The 21,442-nt window shown below is 37.8% G+C and overlaps 1 protein-coding gene across 2 annotated transcripts in view; it reads right to left on the bottom strand.

The window, feature by feature from the left end:
* Sema3d (semaphorin 3D) overlaps nucleotides 1–21,442 on the bottom strand; it is a 196,642-nt gene that overhangs the window by 66,902 nt on the left and 108,298 nt on the right. For both annotated transcript variants that reach the window (XM_036182046.1, XM_036182045.1), the window contains exons 4-6: nucleotides 16,464–16,526; nucleotides 5,523–5,642; nucleotides 219–312 (exon numbers count right to left, since the gene is read on the bottom strand). In XM_036182046.1, the coding sequence (XP_036037939.1) occupies nucleotides 219–312; nucleotides 5,523–5,642; nucleotides 16,464–16,526 (277 nt within the window). The remainder of the gene's footprint in view (nucleotides 1–218; nucleotides 313–5,522; nucleotides 5,643–16,463; nucleotides 16,527–21,442) is intronic.

Here is a 21,442-nt window from a genome sequence, read left to right as displayed (position 1 = left end):
CAGAGTTCAGTCAGACGTTTGTTTAGAAAGCCTCTGTGCAGACATGAAGGAATGCTGCCTTACTTCATGGATGATCATGCTCATATAGAGACTGGCACCAACATGTGGGGAAGGGCTAATCCAAAATTATCTTCAATTCAGTCAGAAAATGTGCTTTAGTCTTCACAGGCCTTTTTAGAAAGTCACTCAGACAGAAGACTTGTTTGCACTGATCTTACCTGTCATTACTGAAGCAAAAGGCTGCTGGGGATCAAAGGGACATTTCAGTCTGCCAGACTCCAAGCTGTGCATGTCTAGTTTAAATATGAGTTCCTGTGGTAAGAAACACAATGACGTTTTGAAATGTATCACAGTTAGCAAGAACAGAGCAGATAAGAATTGGTTCCCATTCATTAACTCGATAAAAATGAACTGAGCACCCAGTACACACATGGTGCTGTGACTTAACTCTTTAGGAACCATTGCATCTTGCAAGACTCCATGCTGAGGTTTGATTGCTTTCTCCAAAGAGGTTCAACAAGTGTTCAAGTTGAAGGAGCACTTGACTCAAAATACATTTTGTCTCCACCTCTGTCAGTAAAAATACAACTCGAAATACCAGTATTTTCAAAAATTACCTTATTTTCTTGTGTGCATTGTGTATGTGTGTCTATTTTAGCATGTGTATGCACATATTCATGAGGGTTCTTGCACACTTGTGTGATCATAAATGTGGAGGCCAGACATTATGTCAGGTGACTTCCTTAGTTGTTGTCCATCTTTTTTTGGAACAGGGCTTCACATCGAACCTCGAGCTCACAAATTTAGCTAAAGTGACTAGCCAGCAAGCTCAGGAACCACATGTCTCCATATTGTCAGTGCTGAGATTACAGATATGTGTACGTGTGCAGCATTTGTGCATTAAGCAGTTTGTAGGGACCTGAGTTTAGATCTTCACACAAGAAGTATGTTACCAACTGAGTCATACTCTTAGCACAAGTTTAATAAGTTACTTAGGCTAATAAAACCAGAACTTCTCCTACTATTTAAAGCCCTTCCTCCCTCCCTCCCTCCTTCCCTCCCTCCCTCCCTCCCTCCCTCTCTCTCTCTCTCTCTCTCTCTCTCTCTCTCTCTCTCTGTCTCTCTCTCTCTGAGTGTGTGTGTGTCTGCATGTTCCATTGAGCAACGTGTGTGGAGGTCAGAGGATAATCTCAGAGGCCTGTCCTCATCTTCCATCTTGTTTGAGACAGAGTGTGGGCCATGAGCTTCTGAGGATGCTCTTGACCCACTTCTGACCTCACAGCAGGAGGCACTGAGATTACAGAGCTTTGTGTGGGTGTCTGTGGGTCCTGCAGATCTGAACACTGCTCTTACACTTGTGCAGCGATAGTGTTTGCCCAATGAGTCATTTCCCAGCCTCCAAATTAACTTTTAAGAAATAAATTTGCTTTCAGGCATGGTGGTTCATACCTGTAAGACTGGTACCTGGGAATTAGAGGCAGGAAAATCAGGAGGTATGGACCATCTTTTGATACACAGAGAATTTTGTAATACTCTGTGTCAAAACTCCCAAAATTTTGTTATGTAATATTTACATTTCAGCATGATAATTATTATTTGTGTATAGAAAACTAAGCATTTTCTATTATACCAAAATATCTAAGACTGGTGATTTTTAAAATGCTTAATGACATACAAGTGTCCTCAAATAGGCGATGCATTTTCAGGGATGTTGACACATGTGGGGAAAAATCCTCTTGTAGTATTTTCACTGTTATGAAAACACTGCGCATGAAAGACATACTTATTTTGGCAGAAGCATCTACTTTTATAATAGTGGCCACAGACAGAATGACATTGGCAGACTTTTGATATTCAAAGGAAAATCATCTTATGTAGAACTTTCCAAGAAAAATATGTATGCATAATGAACACAGCCCCATGATCCCCAGTGTCCCATAACAGTGACAACACCACCTTCCAGCAGCCAGGGGATGACCCAGCCAGTGCTGTCAGAAGAGAAACCCACACTGCAAGCATTCTGCAGAGCACATCCTGTGATAGCAGGTCACTCTTACATCAAGAAAGCACCACACACTGCTATTATTTAGAAAGCAGGCGATGAAGCAGAAGGGACAGAGGACACCAGGTTAATTCCTGAGTTATGTTGTCATCTGTTTTTGAGACCTTTTCCCTTTTCTTTTGAACAAGGCTAATAGTAACTACTGTCTCACTAAAAAATAGTAACAGCAATTTAAATGAGGCTGGTTTGAACTTATTATTCCATAAATTAAAACCGACATGTTTAATGGAAATAATGACACCTAACAGTTGAAAAGGATATTTTAAAGATATAGGCACTTGCTCGCGTGGTCACTGAAGTCTCACCCCAGATCTTCAGTGTAACATTAATAATAAGTCCAGCTTTGCACATGGAACTGTCAGGCAGAAGGGCTTTGTACTTGGCTCAGTGTCCTACAGCTATGGCTAGGAACTTACACACTCTCAGAATTTCAAACTCGTGGATTTAAACATTTGTGGATATATAGTCTCAGTGTGATCATGTGACATGAACAGACCCAACAGCCTTTACTTGAGGTCACCTAAGAAAGAATTATAGTGGGCTTAGATACAGAAAGAGTCCCAATAAGAATGCACTTATGCTTCCCAACAGTGACTGGGGAGTGACTGGGGTGGTGTGGGAGGGCTGTAGATAGTGGCCGTCACAAATGTCTACTACTCATTAAAGCACACTATTTTCCACTGGCTAAACAGACCTATTGACTCTAAGGCATCAAATGGGATACTGGAAAGGGAAACTGAATTCTGATCATCTAGGAGAATGCCATAGTACTAGATAAACTGACAGTTGCATAGACCTTTGTTTTTAAATGCAACACTATTAAATTGCAAAAAGCAGCTCCAGTCTTTGTATTTGTGGGAGCTGAGGACAAGAACTTTCCCGATATCTCTTGGAGAAGGACACAGCAAGAGGGCAAGTCTTTCCGAATTAGCTCCAGGGAAAGAAAATGAAACTCACTGATGGGTAATGCTTTTCCCGAGACAACATGATTTGAATGAGACTCTAAGTCTCTAAATGGCCATGTTGTACGGGTGCTTCACATAATCCCTTTAGTTTAGTTACTAAAATGTCCCTCTCTGGACTGCACATACGGAAATATTGTTATATGCTGGGAGACGACTCTGCGGTTAAGATGGCTCAATGTCACAAGTGTTGCAAAGCCTGACAAGAGTCCTCACGACTCACATAATGGAAAGACACAGCCCTCCCCTAAAGTTGATCTTTGCCCTCTATACATGTTCCAAAGCACGTCAGTTCTGTCTTTCTACAAACAATATCACTCATGAATAAACTATGAACTATTACTATTTAAAATCATAAACAATTTACAGCTCAATTATCTGAGCAATTTTGATAGAAAGTTTCAAGTAATATACTATAAAGCCAAACTACGTACTTATTGGTTTAAAACATATATGCATATGTACATACACTATACACACACACACACACACACATACACACACACTGAAATGTAATAAAACATTTAAAAAAACACTGTTAGAGAAGTAAACAATTAAGAGGCTTACAGGAAAAGATTAATTAATTATCCTATAAAACACACTGACCATTAGCACACACTCCATTTGAAGATGAGCTGCTTAGCCCTAGAGGGGCAAGCTCTATTTTTAATTCTCTTTCTTTCATTTTTTTGTGATTTTAAAATTGAAGCTGGTCTTATCTAGCCCAGACTGACCTTGAGCTGCAGATGCAATCCTGATTGTCTTTGATGCTCTCTGACCTTGTTACCTCTACCTCCCAACTACTGGAATTAGAGGTGCATACCACCATACTTGGCAAATGCAGTTAATAGATACTCATTAAAACATTCTCAATGTTACAGAACATCAATATAATTTTATGTACTACATATTATGATATACGTATAGCAATACATGCTATTTTATAAGTTACATATATGCACATATATAAATTATATAAAAACAAGAACAATATAATTGTTTTAAAGAAAAGCGCTGACATGATATTATGAGACAAGGAACCTCCAAAGATGCCTTTGAGTTCATTTTCTGTTGGCCTTCTTCTGATGGGCATAGGTTATACCCTTAAGAGTTGTTTGTTTTCCCAATGAGTAAACTAAATTTTCATTTGCAAGTGGTTATTCAATTGGAGATACCTTCTGGGTTAGGGATGGAGGCAAGTGTCCATTTCTCCTTTGGGTTCCAGGACCTTAACTGATGCAGCCTCAGGTCTAACTACACACACAAGCTGTGGGGTGCTCATGTAATTATCACCTGTGCTGCCATTATATATTGTCCTTCATCAAAGCCAGGCGGGAGAGCATTACACCAGCAACAAAGAATGATGATGGACTCAGTTGCCAAACCCCTGAGTGGTTCTGAACTTGGCCATCACAACTGCTTTACTTTCAAGCAGTTGAGTCAAGGCTGGTTAGATGAGTCGGTTAGAGAGGAAAATCTGTCTGGCCACAGTTGTAGGTTTGATCTTGGCATGCATCCATTAAATTAACATAAAAAACCCTTTACATAAGCCCAGACTGTGCTCTCGAGCACAAAGACTGCACATATGTATGGTTATCCACAGGAAATACATGCATAAACATGAGGATGGCGCCCACAGAGAAGCAGTATAGAGTACATGGCTGAAGTTCAGCTGGGTGTGCTGGCTTTGGACAGACACTGTCTTGGTTCAGCTCATTGCTGGACTGTTTATGATAGACCAACAGGAAACTATGTTTACTAACCTATGTATTAGGGATTACAATGGCACTAACCTCCTGTTTGTGAAATTCCAATGCAGAAAAAAATGCATGCAATGTTCATGACAATCTATGACACAGAGTACTTAAAAAGACTCATTTTAGTTAAAATTCTGGAATCTGCATGTTTCTCATTTGTTAGAAATGCTCAATGATATTTGAAATAAATTAATTTTAACAAATATATCCTTTATTTCCATCCCATTAGTTTAGTCCAGAAAACCCAATGATTTCAGTGTAAGTGCAAGTCTACAGAGTCAAGAAAACTACTGACATTCTATTTACTTAAAGCCCACTGTTGTTAATACATATTTCAGTTAACACATATATTAAGAACAAAATGAAATTATTTATATATAATTATTATAATTATAATTCCACTATAAGATCATATATGTGAAATGCATTTTTCACAGCTTTGTAATTTATAAACATATATGTAAATATGTGTGTATACAAATATCATTAAAATGGCAAGTGCAGGTACATGTAGAGTCCATAAAAAATTTCTTGTAATAGTTTTTATTGTAAATTTTAGTTCTCCCATTGAAGCAGGTTTAATAGAAAACACTTATTAGATAAGTAAAATGAATTAATGTATACTTTATAAAATGTTTAGAAACATGAATTCTTATATATCTCATAAGTTATGTTTACTCAAATGTGTACAATTTGTGGGATAGGCATTATAGTAAATTATATTTTCTACTGTTTCATTACCTCCTTGTTGACTCCAAGATCAATATATCCACACAGTGGATGAAATGCTCCGGTTCCACACACATAAACGTGGGTCTTATTGTAGGGTTGCAGTACTCGGATGAAATTTGCACATTCTGTCTATTGGGTTTAAAAGTGAAAAACATGAGTTAAAAAGGTTAAAAGATAATCCTTTATTTTCCTTGCTTTGAGAATGCATCAATTATCCAAAAAAGGAAAATACAGATTTAGGAAAAAGGTTTGAACACTCGACTTGAAAAATGAAAAGCACATACAGAGGTGGTGGCTGAAGGAATGATTTTAAAAATGTCTTGAAGTTACACGTTTGCAGCTAATTAAAGTAGTAAGACACAAAGCTCTATAGTTGTATTCAGTGAGACCCAGAGGGTGGAAATACACAGATTGGGGATGACACCAATTTTCACAGAGCACGGAGTCTCTCTTACCCTCATAGGAACACATAACCAAGCTCTTGAAAGTCCTACCATCTGCAATACCAACTGCCTAAAGTCCACCAAGCACAACGCTGGACATACGTGTGCTTACTACATCTGCATCCCTACCATGGAGTCCCCTTCGTTTTAGACACTGTGAAACCTTTCACATTAGACTATTTCCTGCTAGTCCTTTCCTCAACTTTTCTCATGAACATTTTTATTCCAGTAAATTGCTGAAGACTGACATTCTTTTTTGCACATGCTTATATCTAACAAATTCTTTACATTGTCACTGTCTTCCAGATTATTTTCTATAATTAATTTACTAGTAAATAGCAACTCTGTTTTTTAGAACATTCATTCAGGTCATTGTAGATTATATGAAATTTACTTACTGTGAGTGAACCTTTAGCTCTACGAAATTGTTGGGAGCAATTTCTTTTTTCTTTAATTTGAGAGAGATAATCCAGCAGTGTAGCTAAGGGCAGCCAGGAATTCAATAAGGCTCTCTTTAGGTTCAGAGCAGCCTCCAGCCTTAGACTGCCAACATGGATTTGACCTTGCTCAACTGTTATCCTTCATCCCAGAAAGTATAGTCTGTCCTGTTTTATGCAAATGATTACCAAAAGAGACGGCAGGAGAGACAAATAGACCCTTAAGTCTGCGACAGTTTCCTGACTCTTAAACCCCTCACCAGTCCCTCTATAAGGTCACAGACAGCTTTTACTCCTGGAAGATGCCTCAATTTCTGGGTGAGAGAGGCTGGCTTTTGTTTTGTGTGCTAATAAACACAGTCCTACTGTTGAAGGTCAGACTCTCCTGTGGTTCTGTTTCTACATGGCTGCCACAGACATCAACATCTCCCTGTAACTCCAGCTCCAGGTGGCCTGACACCCTCTTCCGGCTGCCATAGGCAACTGCACTCACATAGTGTACATACAGAACAGCAGGCGTACATACATACACATAAAACAAAAATAAATAAATCTTATTTACAAAAAGAAAAAGAGGGCAGTTGTGGTTTGTACTGACACACCAGTGCTAGGATAACTAACTCAGAGGGATGGATTCAGAAAGAAAATAGACTAACGATTTTGAACAGTGGAGACATAGTAATAGGAGAAAAGCCAGTGCAGAAAGCAGAAAACCATTTGTGATCACCACATAAATTTTAAGCATGGTGTCTGGTTAAGGAGAGAGGTTTATAGACCCCCAGCCTTTACTTTGCTCCTGCATATTCATCCTGTTACTTGGATCTTTTTTTTCTGTACCAGCAAGGGTACAGAGGCACGAGATGAAAATTGTGTGGCTAGAATAATTCACTCACTTTATCTATCCAATGGTTCCTTTTACCACCTAGTCATAGAATTTAGATGAAATTTTGAAGGGTCTTAAAGAAATACTTCATAAATAAATAAGTCAACACCCCTTCCCGGTATAAACTATAAAATCCGGATGATATGGGTCATGTAAGGCAGCGCTATTTAAAAAGGCAAGTAGGGGCCAGCATGAAGTTTAAGATGTGTATGTGATATTTTAATGATCACAGAACAAAAGCCCTCAGATCCCATTTAGACCATTCCCCATCATTACCTTTTCTAGGAGTCATTTTAGAATTAGGTTTCCAGTTAGGCTGACATGAAGTACAACATCTTATGCGGGAGTCCTGAATTACCTGCTATAGGTCAGAAAATGCCATCCCTGAAGTGTTGTGGGGGGTGTTGGAGGAGGGCAGCACCCTAAGGAGCAGCATTGGTTGCCAAGGGAAGGAGAGCTGTGATTCCATTATAAAAAGATAAGATCTCTGACTTTACATTTTGCCCAGAGCAGACATTTAAGGCAAACAACCCTTAATGAATGTACTTCACAATGGCCTTTTAATTCATGTCCTCATGTTTTTAAATCTCGGAGATTATATGCTGCTTTCTTTTTTTATGCACAAAGTTGCAAAGTTTTGTTTAAGTGGCATGATCAATAATTAACTTGGTTTAATTCACTCAGTGACTTGTTAGGCTTTTGATGGTGGCATAATTCTCTGGGGCATGAAGAAAGATAACTTTAAGAAGCAGCCTTTTAAACTTTCCCTGAACTGGCTCACTTGTCAGCCACTGCTCACAATGGCAGTTGTTGCATGTAAATGATGTGGCTTGAAAAAGCAATGGATTTCCCTGGTTTTTTTTTTTTCTTCTTCTTCTCATCTAATTCCTTTTCACTCAAACCAACCTGCCCTTCCTGGAAAGTGTGAATGGTGGGGGCATGAACAAGAAATAAGCATCAAATTACTATTATTATTATTATTATTATTATTATTATTATTATTATTTTACTATCACTTTTATATTTATTTATTTTATCCATTTGTGTTTAGTGTGTGTGTGTGTGTGTGTGTGTGTGTGTGTGTATGAATGTGCATGCCTGTGGCCACAGTGCATATACATTGGTCAGAGGACAGATCATTGGGTCTGTTCTCTACTCTCATGTGGGTTTTGGGGACTGAATTTAGGTCCTCCCTCCAGCTTGGTACAAAGCACTTTAACCATTGGACCAACTCACCAGTCCAATGGAAACTTCTTAATCCTCAAGTAATACTATAACTTTTAAAGTTTTGCACCTTATATGCATACATATGCATAAAAGTTAGATAAATATAAAGTTAAATTAATTTTTGCAAAAAGTCTGCAGATTAAAATTTAAAATTCTGTTTTCTACTCAGGTAACTAAACCTATACTGACAAACCAACGGGACTTAGAATCTTGACATTCAGATTAAATGCAACACAACTTAATGTGTAATTCTGACTACTCACAAATGCTAAATTGAGTCATTTGTATAAGCAATCGGAAGGCACTCACAATTGAGAAGTCCTTGATGTGTTTAGCTTTGTTTTGGCAATACCAGGAATTGAACCCAAAGCTAAGAGAAACTTGCACATGATACATAAATATTACATCACTGAGTATTTCTCCAGTTACTTAAGATCTGGTTTTATCTTTGAATGTATTTTGTACAATATTGTGATAATAAATACTTTTTGTTTGTTTTCCTCAAGTGGTTTTTTATTGTGCTTTTTTTTTTTTTCAGTTTGAGACTGAGATTTATGTATTTCAAGCTGGCCTTGACTTTGCCCTGTGGCTGAGGCCGGCCTTGACTCTCAGAGTACCCTGCTTTGGCTTCCCAAGTATGGAGATTAAAACTACAGACAACCACACTGGTGTTGCTCTCCTACTTTTTTGTGATAATTCCCCTGATGCATTTCTCAATGCAACCTAGCATGCAGAAAATGCTTAGGCCTTAAAATATTTAAGCAAATTCCTACCAAATAAATATGTTAAAATCCAAACACACAGTTTCATTAAAAACAAACTCTATCAGTGCAAACATATATTAAGAAAGTAACCTGTTATAGTAAAATAGCAAAGGAAAACATTTTAAAAGAAAAATGACAGAGACACCTATTTCAATATTTAAAATCTAGACCTCAAGATAACTGGTGATGTGGGTGGTTTGATAGGTATGACCCCCCATAGACTCATGTGTTTGAATGTTTGGCCCATAGGAAGTGTCACTATTAGGAGGCGTGGCCTTGTTAGAGTAAGTGTGGCCTTGTTGGAGGAAGTGTGTCTCTGTGAGGGCAGGCCTAGAAGTCTCATATATGCTCAAGCCATGTCCAGTGATACAGAGTGTCCTTCTGTTGCCTGCAGATCAAGATATAGAACTCTCAACTACTTCTTCAGCACCATGTCTTCCTGTATTCTGCCATGTTCCCATCATGATGATAATGGGGTAAATCTCTGAAACTGTAAGCCAACCCCAGTTAGATGTTTTCCTTTGTAAGAGGAATAAAACTCTAAGATGGGTGAATATTTTTCTACTAGTGAAACTCAGTGTAAAAATAACCTTTGTAACACATTTAAGTGGATGTCATATGAGCTCTTGTCAATAACACAAACATGCATACATGTCTATGGTTTATAAATCTATAAACAGTCAGTAAAAATGGCAAACACTATAATACAAGGGACTGCAATGATCAGCAATTAAAAGAATGAATCTTACAATTATAAAAATACCTAGTACTTGTAATTAAAGAATTTTAAGCTAAAACACAATATTTTTGGCTTTTGTTAGCAAAGCTAGATATACTTATTTTACACTTCCATGCATGCACACTGTATATTCACTGTATGCTCTATTCATCAGTAGCCAGGACACAGGAAAATACATCTTAGACTCCTCCTTAGAGTGTATCATCTGCTACCTGGAGGTCAGTTTCACTCTATGGACACAAGAAGTTTTACATCCTTAACTAGTAAAAGATTACTCAGTAGGTGATGATCTCTATATTTATATGTGAGCATTCTCAGATGCAGGATCATTTGTAACAGGAAATACGGGGAATACACCAAGATTCTAATAATAGGACATCCATGAAATGATATGCAAAGGAATGCAGAGCTGCTTTTGAAAATTTTATGACATGGGAAAGGCTATGAGACTCTGTGAAGTGGTAAAAAAAAGAAAAAAAACCTCTTAGAAGAAACTATGTATGCAGTGATTTCATTCAGAATATTAGTAAGTAAATAAACTACAAGAATGTACATTGCAATGCCACCTGCTGCTAGCGACCACAGGAGAGAAGGATATACTCATAAGGGATCCTTCATTGTCTCACATATAACTTATTCAACTGCTACAATAAACACATTTAGTTTTAGACTTTCTTAAAAAGTAAAAATAAAAGAGTATATAATTGTAGAGTTTTGTAGCAGGAAGATGTTTTTTCTCTCTGTAATGTCTCACTATCAAGGCTGGCACATCTGTGGCTAAAGTGACAGATATCCAGGCTAAGCTCATCTTTGCTTTCTTTTGCCTATACTAAGCAGCTTAATTCAAGTTTTATAGACAAAACTAAATCATTTCCCTCGTGTCTTTCTTTTAACATCTTTCTTCAGAACAAAAACAAACCATGGCCCTTCCCTGACATCCTTCCCTTCCTTGGGTTAACCTGGATGATTGTTCAAGGGAGTGTAATAGTTCCCACCACTCCACATCCATTCTTTCCCCATCCCAATTAGTTAACTTTTGTTATAGTAAATAATTCACTACTTTGCAGTTACATAGTACCTTTTTGTAAATTACCAGTCTTTCCAAACATTTGTTAATCCTAAACACACTCTTTGGAAGTGGGTAAAAATTACTAGAAAGGAGGGAAAGAGAAGGTGATGTAGAGGCAAGAGAAGAAGTCAATAAAACCACGGATTTTCTTGTTTTCCGTTGGTCAAAGCAATGCAATACTGTTCACAATGAGGATCAATGTCATGGTGATATTAAATAGAGAAATGAATTGAAAAAATAAACCTCGTTGATCTATTAAGTAGATGTCACAGTGTTAGGAGCATAGAGGAAGTGCCCAGACTTCTGGATTCAGTTTCTGCCCTCACACTGAGCATGCGCCTGATAGTGAAAGAGCCATTTGTTTTTTCTGGGACTAGTCTTCTTATCAGAAAGTGGGGATTAAGGCACAAAGCTACACAGAGAAACCCTGTCTCAAAAAACAAAACAAAACAAAACAAAAAGAAAGAATAGAAAATGGGGATTAAATGAGATTATAACTATAAGGCATGAGAAGTTGTTCTTTAAACAAGGTAGCTGATATAAAGCTGGTGGCTATTCTCAACAGCTCTAAAATAGAACACCATTTGAAAAGGATGTACTGAAAATAAGAAAACAGCTCTTCTTGCCTTTGTGATGCAATATCAAATTTTATAGACCTCTGTAAAAAAAAGGGAAAAGCTCCAAAATCTCTAATCCATGCTTAGCAGTAGACATGCATAAAAGTTAAAAGTGGTTACTAGATACTCACAGATAGTGAGCTCAAGGATGGCACTCCAGAGGAGCTGACCCTGCTGTCCTAACTGGACAGGAGAAGCAGTGAAGTTCCTGTGTACACAGTGAACAGACTGAGGGGGGACACTCGCACCATGAAAACCCCACCTTCTGACATTCATAGTTCACCCTCCTCTAACTCATGGGAAACCGACATTGGCTTATCCTAGTAAACCAAAGACAATCTTCTTTCCTTACTTCTTTATAAAATTCTCCATGTAGATGACTCACAAACCGTAAAATAATTCACAGCAGTTCTGCCATGTCGCTACTGCTTATTTGATAAATGATTTTGAAAACTGTTATAACCAAATTATTTTATGCCCACAAGTTCAATAAGAAATTTCTTTCTTTCTTCATCTCTGGGTATCTGCTCAGTGTGGAGATATTGAACAGCTAGCTATTCATGGCATAGGAGGAAGAGGAATATATTAAGAAGAGTGTAGTCCCTTTCTTTCCAAGTACTGTCAATGTAAAGGTATCTTCTATTGCACTTGATGCTAACATTTTCTGATGTACTTCTGTTAACTTAAATGTGCCTCAAAAAGATCACATTTGATGCTAACAGGATGTAAAATGAGGTATGACTGCTCACTTACTCCGTTTTGTTTTGACCATTGTGGTTTGGACACTTAATACAAAAAAGTGATCATGTGATTCAGACCTCTGTCCTGTATTGGAAGGAAAGGTCCTGGAAGACAGACTTATATTTTACCTATGTGTTATACACATATAGGCTCTATATTTTGGTTTTTATTGTTTGATTTATTTTTAATAGCCTGTGAGATTTAAGCTAGATGCTCACACATAGTTGTCAAGTGCTCTGCCACTAAACTGGATTTCTAGCCCTTTTTTTATTCTGAGATAGGGTCTCATTAAATATCCCAGGCTAGCCACCAATTTCTAGTATCCCTGCTGCCAGGTTCCAAGTAGCTGGAATTATAGGCAGCACCACCCTACTTGACTTATTTATGCTACTTAACTCTCCTTACCGGATAAATAAATGAATAACTGAGTGAGCCAGTTTGACTCATGTTCTTAGTCTTGCTAGTTTCTCAGTACATCTGGTACCCCGTGTTATACTGCTGTACATTAATCATCTTTACTTTTTGTTTTGTTTTGTTTTGTTGTTTTTCGAGACAGGGTTTTTCTGTGTAGCTTTGCGGCTTTCCTGGATCTCACTCTGTAGACCAGGCTGGACTCGAACTCACAAAGATCTGCCTGACTCTGCCTCCCGAGTGCTGGGATTAAAGGCATGCACCACCACCTCCAGGCCATCTTTACTTTTTAATCTAGTTTTGCTTTCACATAAAGGACACTATTTGTCATTATTAAAATGAAAAGAATGTACAGTTTAACCCTCAATAGTATTGTTAGAGGATGTTGTAAAAAAAAGCCACTGTACATTTTTGGCTTCTTTGTCAAAAATTATATATTCATAGGTGTGTAGGTTAATGTCAGGGTCTTCAATTCGATTCCATTGGTCCACATGTCGGTTTTTATGCCAGTACCAAGCTGTTTTTATTACTGTAGCTCTATAGTAGAACTTGAAGTTGGGGATCATGATGCCTCCAGAGGTTATTTTATTGTACAGGATTCTTTTGGTATCCTGGGTTTTTTGTTTTTCCATATGAAGTTGAGTATGATTCTTTCCAGATCTGTGAAGAATTGTGTTGGTAATTTGATGGGGATTGCGTTGAATCTGTAGATTGCTTTTGGTAAGATCGCCATTTTTACTATGCTAATCCTGCCTATCCATGAGCATGGGAGATCTTTCCATTTTCTGACATCTTCCTCCATTTCTTTTTTCAGGGACTTAAAGTTCTTGTCATATAGGTCCTTCACATGCTTAGTTAGAGTAACCCCGAGGTATTTTATATCATTTGTGGCTATTGTAAAGGGTGATGTATCTCTGATTTCCTTCTCAGCCTGTTTGTCTATTGTATATAGGAGGGCTACTGATTTTTTTGAGTTGATCTTGTATCCTGCTATATTGCTGAAGGTTTTTATAAGTTGTATCAGTTCCTTGGTTGAATATTTGGGGTCACTCATGTATACTATCATGTCATCTGCAAATAGGGAAAACTTGACTTCTTCCTTTCCAATTTGTATCCCCAAAAGCTTAGGGGAGCAGGAGATCCCAGCTGGATCAAGAACAGAAAGGGAGAACAAGGAATAACAGACCATGATAAATGATTACCACATGAGAACAGGAATAGGCAGAGTGCTGGAGAGGTCCCCAGAAATCTACAATAATACATCCTCTGTAGACTGCTGGCAATGGTCGAGAGAAAGCCTGAGCTCACCTAGTGTGGTGATCAGATGGCCAAACACCCTAATTGTTGTGCTGGAACTCTCATCCAATAACTGATGGAAGTGGATGCAGAGATCCTCACCAGGCCCCAGGTGGAGCTCCAGGAGTCCAATTGTTGAGAAAGAGGAGGGACTGTAAGAGTGTGAATTGTTGAGCCCAAGATTGGAAAAAGCACAGGGACAAATAGCCAAATGAATGGAAGCACATGAATTATGAACCAAAGGCTGTGGAGCCCCCAGCTGGATCAGGCCCTCTGCATAAGTGTGAGACAATTGAATAGCTTGAACTGTTTGGGACACACCCAGGCAGTGGGACCGGAACCTGTCCTTAGTGCATGAGCTGGCTGTTTGGAACCTTGGTCTTACACAGGTACACTTTGCTCAGCCTGGAAGGAGGAGACTGGACCTGCCTGTACTGAATCCACCAGGTTTAAATGAATCCCCAGGGGAGTCTTGGCCCTGGAAGAAATGGGAATGGAGGGAAAGGGAGGGGGGGAAGGTGGGATGGGGACGGGAGTGGGGAGGACAGGGGAACCCATGGCTGATGTGTAAAATTAAAACACAAATATAATAAATTTTAAAAAAAGCCACAACATATTCACATTTTGACCTAAGATTGGGATCTCTGTTCATCTTCAGTAAGGTTCAGGATATGTAGAGTTTGCTCAAAAAGAATGTTTTCCTCTATTAAAATAGTACAGGAAGTCAAGGCCAACACTGTGGTGATATTGTGTCCCCCAATATATTGTCCACCTTAATAAACTTATCTGGGGTCAGAGGACATAACAGCCACTAGACAGACATAGAGGCCAGAAAATGGTGGCACACACACCTTTATTCCTAGCATTCAGGAGGCAGAGATCCATCTGGATCTCTGTGAGTTCAAAGCCACACTGGAAACACTCGGGCATGGTGACAAACACCTTTAATCCCAGATAGTCATGGCAGGAAGCAGAAAGGTATATAAGGTGTGAGGACCAAGAACACAGAGCCTGGTTAAGCTTTTAGGCTTTGAGCAGCAGTTCAGCTGAGATCCATTAGGATGAGGACTCAGAGGCTTCCAGTTTGAGGAAATGAGCTCACCTGAGGAATTGACGAGGTGAGGAAGCTGTGGCTTGTTCTGTTTCTCTGATCTTTCAATGTTTACCCCCAATACCTGGCTCCGGGTTTGTTTTTATAATAAGACCTTCTAACAATTCGTGCAACACAACACAGAATACCTGGCCAGATCCAAGCATATGGATGAGGAAGGAGGCTGTGGGAGGAGGTCAGGGTTCAGTCGCTGCTGAAGACAAATTGACCAAGCAGTGGGGAAGCCTGCAGTTCAAGCCACACACTGCCTATGTAATCCAGGCAGAACTCAGCAAACACAGGCGGTTCAGTCCACCTCACTGAGGACTTGCAATGGGCTATGTGGCAGTTTAAAACTGAATTTTCCATTTGCTGTTTCATTTTCAGAGAAGGGTCACATTCTGTAGCTCAAGCTGTCTGGAACTTGTGGCAATCCTTCTGTTGCAGACACCCGAGTGAGGATATTATGGGCATGAGGCACCATATCCTCCTAAGAATTTTCTGTTATGACTATGTGTTTATATTCTATGAGTCATTTTGTGCACTGACTAAATTTTGGAGTAAGTTGCCTGTAATTCTTATGCCAGAATCCCACATCTTTCATTCTCAACCTATCCTTGCCATTTCTCAGTCACCACTTCATGAAAGCCATATGCGTGCTGTAAGTTTAACCTCAGCTCAAATGAAAGGAAATATTAGTTGCACATTTATGATACTAAGTCATGATTTTGTTGACCTTCACAATATATAAATGTACACAAGTGTAAAGGACAGATTCATAGAAATATAAATTTTCCTGGTGGTCTATATTTGACTATTTTGATTTGTTTCTAATCTGGTTTTCTAAAGAATATATTGTCCCTCTATCCTTGGACTTTTGTAAATATTAGTGTTGCTTTTTGTAAGGTAGAAATATTTTATATCAGATTAATCTTTCTTTTTGTTATTTGTCTGATTTTTCCAACAGTGTTTTATGTTGTGCAGATTACTCTCAAACTCACTGCATTACAAAGGCTGCTCTTGAACTCCTAATTTTTCTGCTTCTACTTTCAAATGTTGGGGTTACAGGTGTGAAGTACCATTCCCTGTTTATCAAAATAATCTATACAGAGAATGTTAGTTTAGTAGTAAAAGTAGCATACTAATGTTATTATTCAATATAAGTGAATAATAAACATTTACTGCACTGTTAGTATCGGATTGGAGGAGGTAATTTTAAAGTTTCATACTTACATTGGCATCTTTTCCAGCTAATTTACATAGTTCCCCACGTTCCTTAGCAGCAGGCCAATAAATCTGAAAGAACAGTTGAAGGTAAGTTAGAATAGGCATATTCAAAACATCTAATTCTGATTAGAAAAGAGACTGGATAACACTGGAGAATAAACATCAAACCATGCCTTGGAGTCAGACATAAATATTTTCCAAAAGCCCTCTGAGAACTTTCTAAATGAAAACTGTGAAGGAGCATCCACTGTATTAACTTCCTTGATTTGAATATATATCGTAACAAATAAGTTATCTTCAAAAGACTGTATGTTACTATTGTGATATCGAAAGAGCTTCAAGTTAGCATTTGTTGCATTTATCATGGGTTTGTTTTATTTATTTATTTTTTCTGTTTTTTCAAGAGGCGGTTCTCTATAGAAATGTGTGGTGAGATGGTAGAAACAGCTCTCTGTCACTCATACCGGACTAGAGTCAATTCGTTCACCCCATTTAGCATGCATGGAGCTCAGACACATCTGGCAAAAAGCTAAATAGTTTAGAATTATATCTTACTTAAATATCACAATATCCCTAAAAAAATAGATGTACTTCCTTTCTTCATTTTCATATCAAAAGCTTAATCACATAGTAATTAAGCAAAACTATAAAAGGCACAAATCTAGATCATGATGATCTGATCCAAGTTTCATGTCACCAGGTCTGACAATCTTGCCCATTATGCATCAAAGGTAGTTTGGGCAAAGGCCTGAAGAGCTTTTTGGTGAAGAGCCCCACCTTCCCATTTTGGTTGGCAGCACTAATTTATGTTTCAGAAAATATTTTTACATATTTTTGCTCATGTTTCTTTTATTTTTAAACCGTTTTGATTTGTGTCAGCAGGGGTTTGTAAAACAAGGTTCAGATAGTTGAGGTAGTCCATTATAATTTAAAGAGCAGACAATCTCTGTTGGCTGCGGCAAGAAGAAAAAAACAGTCGGGTGGTGGTGGCACACACCTTTAATCCCAGCACTTGGGAGGCAGAGCCAGGAGGATCTCTGTAAGTTCGAGGCCAGCCTGGGCTACAGAATGAAGTTCCAGGAAAGGCACAAAGCTACACAGAGAAAGCTGTCTTGAAAAACAAAAACAAAAACAAAAAAAAGAAGAAACAAGCAGCATGCACTGAAGGGGGAGACTACACATTGCATTGTGTCCACACTCTTTTTATTATGTTTCACACAGATATCTGCAGAAAATATTTTAATAGCTGAAGGAATACCTACTCTATGGTAGTATGATGAAGGACCTGGTTAAGTCTGAAGTATACAAAGTATTGAGATGTCACTGGTGTTTCACAATATGATCGCCATAGTGCAATCTGCAATATTATCTCTGAGCCAAGAAAAATGGAAGATATGGCACCCAATACCCTTTCTTTATAGACAAGTACAATGAAGTAGTTGATATTCAAGACAAAGAAAGTCCACTGTATTTAGAGAATATTTCTGTAATCCACCAATCAGTGGTATATGCAGAACAATGGTCAAGCAAGCAATGCGCTCAGTGATAAACTCACTGTGACATAAGAGTCACATTGAGGTCCAGGAAAACCATTTACTCAGAAATGCTTTAAAGTTATGTCATTTTCCTTTCACATAATTTTAGGTAATAGCCAGCACCCAGGTATCAGTGAATGAAAGCCATGGAAATAAATATGGAAGGAATTTAGTAATTCATTATCAGGTGAAACATAGCCCCAAATTATACAATTACTATCTTTCTAGGATAAAGTAAAAACAAGTAAAATGATATAGACATGGCAAACAAAATAGTTATCCAAGCTATGGCCATGTAACTACATGCTATAATCTCAGCAACAGGGAGGTCCATGTAATAGGGAAGTGAGTTTGATACCACCCTGTGCTACATAAGACACTGTTTCTAAACATCACTGAAAGAAAGGGCATCAGGGAGAAGGAGGAAGATAGAGAGAGAGAAGAAGAGAGGTAGGAGAGAGGGAATGTAAAAAGCAAGTGTGGATGGGAGTGAGGGAGGAAGGGAGAAAGAGGGAGAGAGGATGAGAAGGTAATGGAGGGAGAGAAAGAGGAAGGATGAGAGGGAGAGAAGAGAGAGATGATATAAGGTAGATAGATGGATAGATAGAGGCAAAGATGGATGATGGGTAGAAAGATAGATAGATAGATAGATAGATAGATAGATAGATAGAAAGATAGAATAGATAGGGAAGGAGGGAAAGACCTTCATTCAAGATGATGACTAGAAGAGATATGTGAGCTTTTCTAGCTTGTGATGAGGATGGGTATTTGCATGTGTTTTCAGGTATTTAATGTATAATTTAAAAGAAGTATTGCTATTTTAATGAATAGAAACATAACACATACCATATAAGAACAGAAAGACATCAGACTGTCAAAACCCCTGAATCATGATGTTCTAAATATACGCACAAACTGTTAAAAACTACACTGGAGCTGGCAAGAAATTTGATAAACTCATTTAAATTCTTTTTTGCTTTATTAATTAGTAGAGAAATGCTGCACTAGGTGTTCTTCTCTCCTTTAAAAGTCATAATTTGAATTTATAGTCTTTGTTTCACCTTGTGTATACAAACTCATGTTTTAAACTATTTTTTTTATTTATTGCAGTTTCACTACCACCTTCCCCACAATTCAGTTTTATTGACTACATTAACATGGTTATGCAACAATTTCTGAAACTTCTTCATACTACAAACAGAAGTGTTCTAGCCAGCATGGTGGCTCACACATTTAACTTGAGCACTTGGGAGGCAGAGGCAGGCTGACCTTTGTGAGGGCAAGACCATTTGGGGGTCTATACAGTGAGCTCCAGGCTAACCATGGATATATGAGGAGCTGTTGTTAAAACAAAAACAAAAACAAACCTCAAAGAACAGAAATACTATATAAGCTGCTTCTTCAAGTTAAGCATCACTTTCACAAAGGTCAGCAGCCTGTCATAGTCTGAAAGAAGGTATATGCCCATGCTAGGTTATTTTTATAATTCCTGACACTTACTTGATCACGAGTTTAGACTAATATTTCTTTGAATCATTTCAATAAATCAGTCTATTTATTTTTGTTTCATCAATAGTCAGGATGGATTGGTATTCTAGGAAGAAATTTATTACAAATATTTATAGCTTTGTTCAGACCTATGTAGCTTGGTGCTATTAATATATATTAGAAAGAAAGGCAAATACATAAGTTTTATATTACATGCATGAGTTCCAAAGAGCACAAAGTTAATCATGGAATTCTATTTTTCTTTATAAAACCAGTAAACCTAATGGTTAAGTTAGTAAAACCTGAATTAAATTACATCTTGAAATTGAATTTAAAAATATTGTTTGGTAGACCTAGAACCAAGAAATTACTCAACGATGACAAAACATGCAAACAACCTCTTCAGTCTGTGCACTCTAAAGGAAAGTTTCAAGGTACTATGGAGTTGGTGTTGTTCCTTTTGCACTGTGCGCATGTGTATGAAGGCCGTGTACATGTCCGTCACAGAGCTTGATTTATGTGCTCATTGTTAGTCAGGAGGATAGGTCTACCTGCCTAATTACCCGTTTCCATGGGAGACAGAGGTGAAGTGTTCAGGAAGAAGGCACTAAGGTTCAGAGAACTAGGAGAGCTGCTGGTCCTGGCTTTCTTAACACCGCCTTGAGTGGCTGTTTCCAATAGCTGCTCCTCATAGTTTCATAGCTAATGCCGTGTTTTGGTCTTGTTTAATTTAATAGTTTAACTTCGTTTGGGAATTAAATACTGATGAACCAATTGCACTTTTTTTTTTTTTTTTTTGCTTCTGCAAAAGAGCATTTCCTCTAAAACATGCTTTAATACACTTGTTATATATTTTTGGCAATTAACTATGAATCACACAGTTATAAATTGAGTTATATCATCTTAGTTGGTGATTCAATCAAGCTAATTACAACTTCAAAGAATTTTTTAATTTTGACCTGCTGGTTGCAAGCATTGATAATTTGTTGAGTCACAGAATCCATTTTTCAATCATTTTTCTAATCTCTGCTGACATAAGAGTTTCAGCCCACAGATCTCTTTCATCACTCACCTTCAGCTTCACAATGTCTAGGTTTTGATAACAATAAAATCTATCCTTGATTTATTTGCACAATGGCACAAGGATCCATAACGTAAGGCTACAAAGAGGACGTTTCACTGTAAAATAACAGTCCAGTCTTCAAAATATTGAAGATTGATCTACTGACATTATGTCTTGGCTTATTTTAACAAAATGATGGCAGTAACTTTGGATTCACAAACATAACTACTTTAAGAAATAAAAATCTTTGAGGAACTTGATTGTCTTTCAGAATCACAATATTCTTGGAAAAAATGCATGATGGAAGTGTTTAAGAGATGCCATCTTAATTGTGAGTTTGAGTGAGATTTTCTTTTACTTGTCTTGTAATTATTAGAAGAAAATGTTTGTGTATTTTAGTAATCCAGCTGAAACTGGCACTTAGCAAAGGGTCATCTGTAACTCCTGCTCCTCCTGGTCCTTACTCCCTGAAGCTGGGATTTGCTTTTGTACCACCACACTGGCTCCTTGTACGTGGTAATTAGTAAATAACTAAAAAAACAGAAATATCCTTAATCCAGTCTATATACAAACCTAGTGATGCCAAAAGTACTTACATATATACCCTAATAGAGTGCGCTGAACATGCATAGTTACATAGCAACAGCAAAAATATGCTCAAATGACTATTTCATGTTTCAATAATTATTTGAAGTGAAATTTACATGTATACATATATAAATAAACTAACACTCTAATATTCATATTTTCTAGTCTCTCTCTCTGTATGTGTGTATGTGTCTGGTATGGTATGGTAATGTATGCATGTATCTCAGCTGTCATGAGGTGGAGGCAGGAGGATAAATTACATAGGGAAGTTGAGCCCAATCAAGGCTAGAGGTGTGTGTGTGTGTGTGTGT

The sequence above is a fragment of the Onychomys torridus genome, chromosome 3 (assembly GCF_903995425.1).
Source record: "Onychomys torridus chromosome 3, mOncTor1.1, whole genome shotgun sequence".
Lineage (NCBI taxonomy): Eukaryota > Metazoa > Chordata > Mammalia > Rodentia > Cricetidae > Onychomys > Onychomys torridus.
Note: the sequence above shows the minus strand (reverse complement) of the source record. Positions and strands in the feature narration are given on the sequence as shown.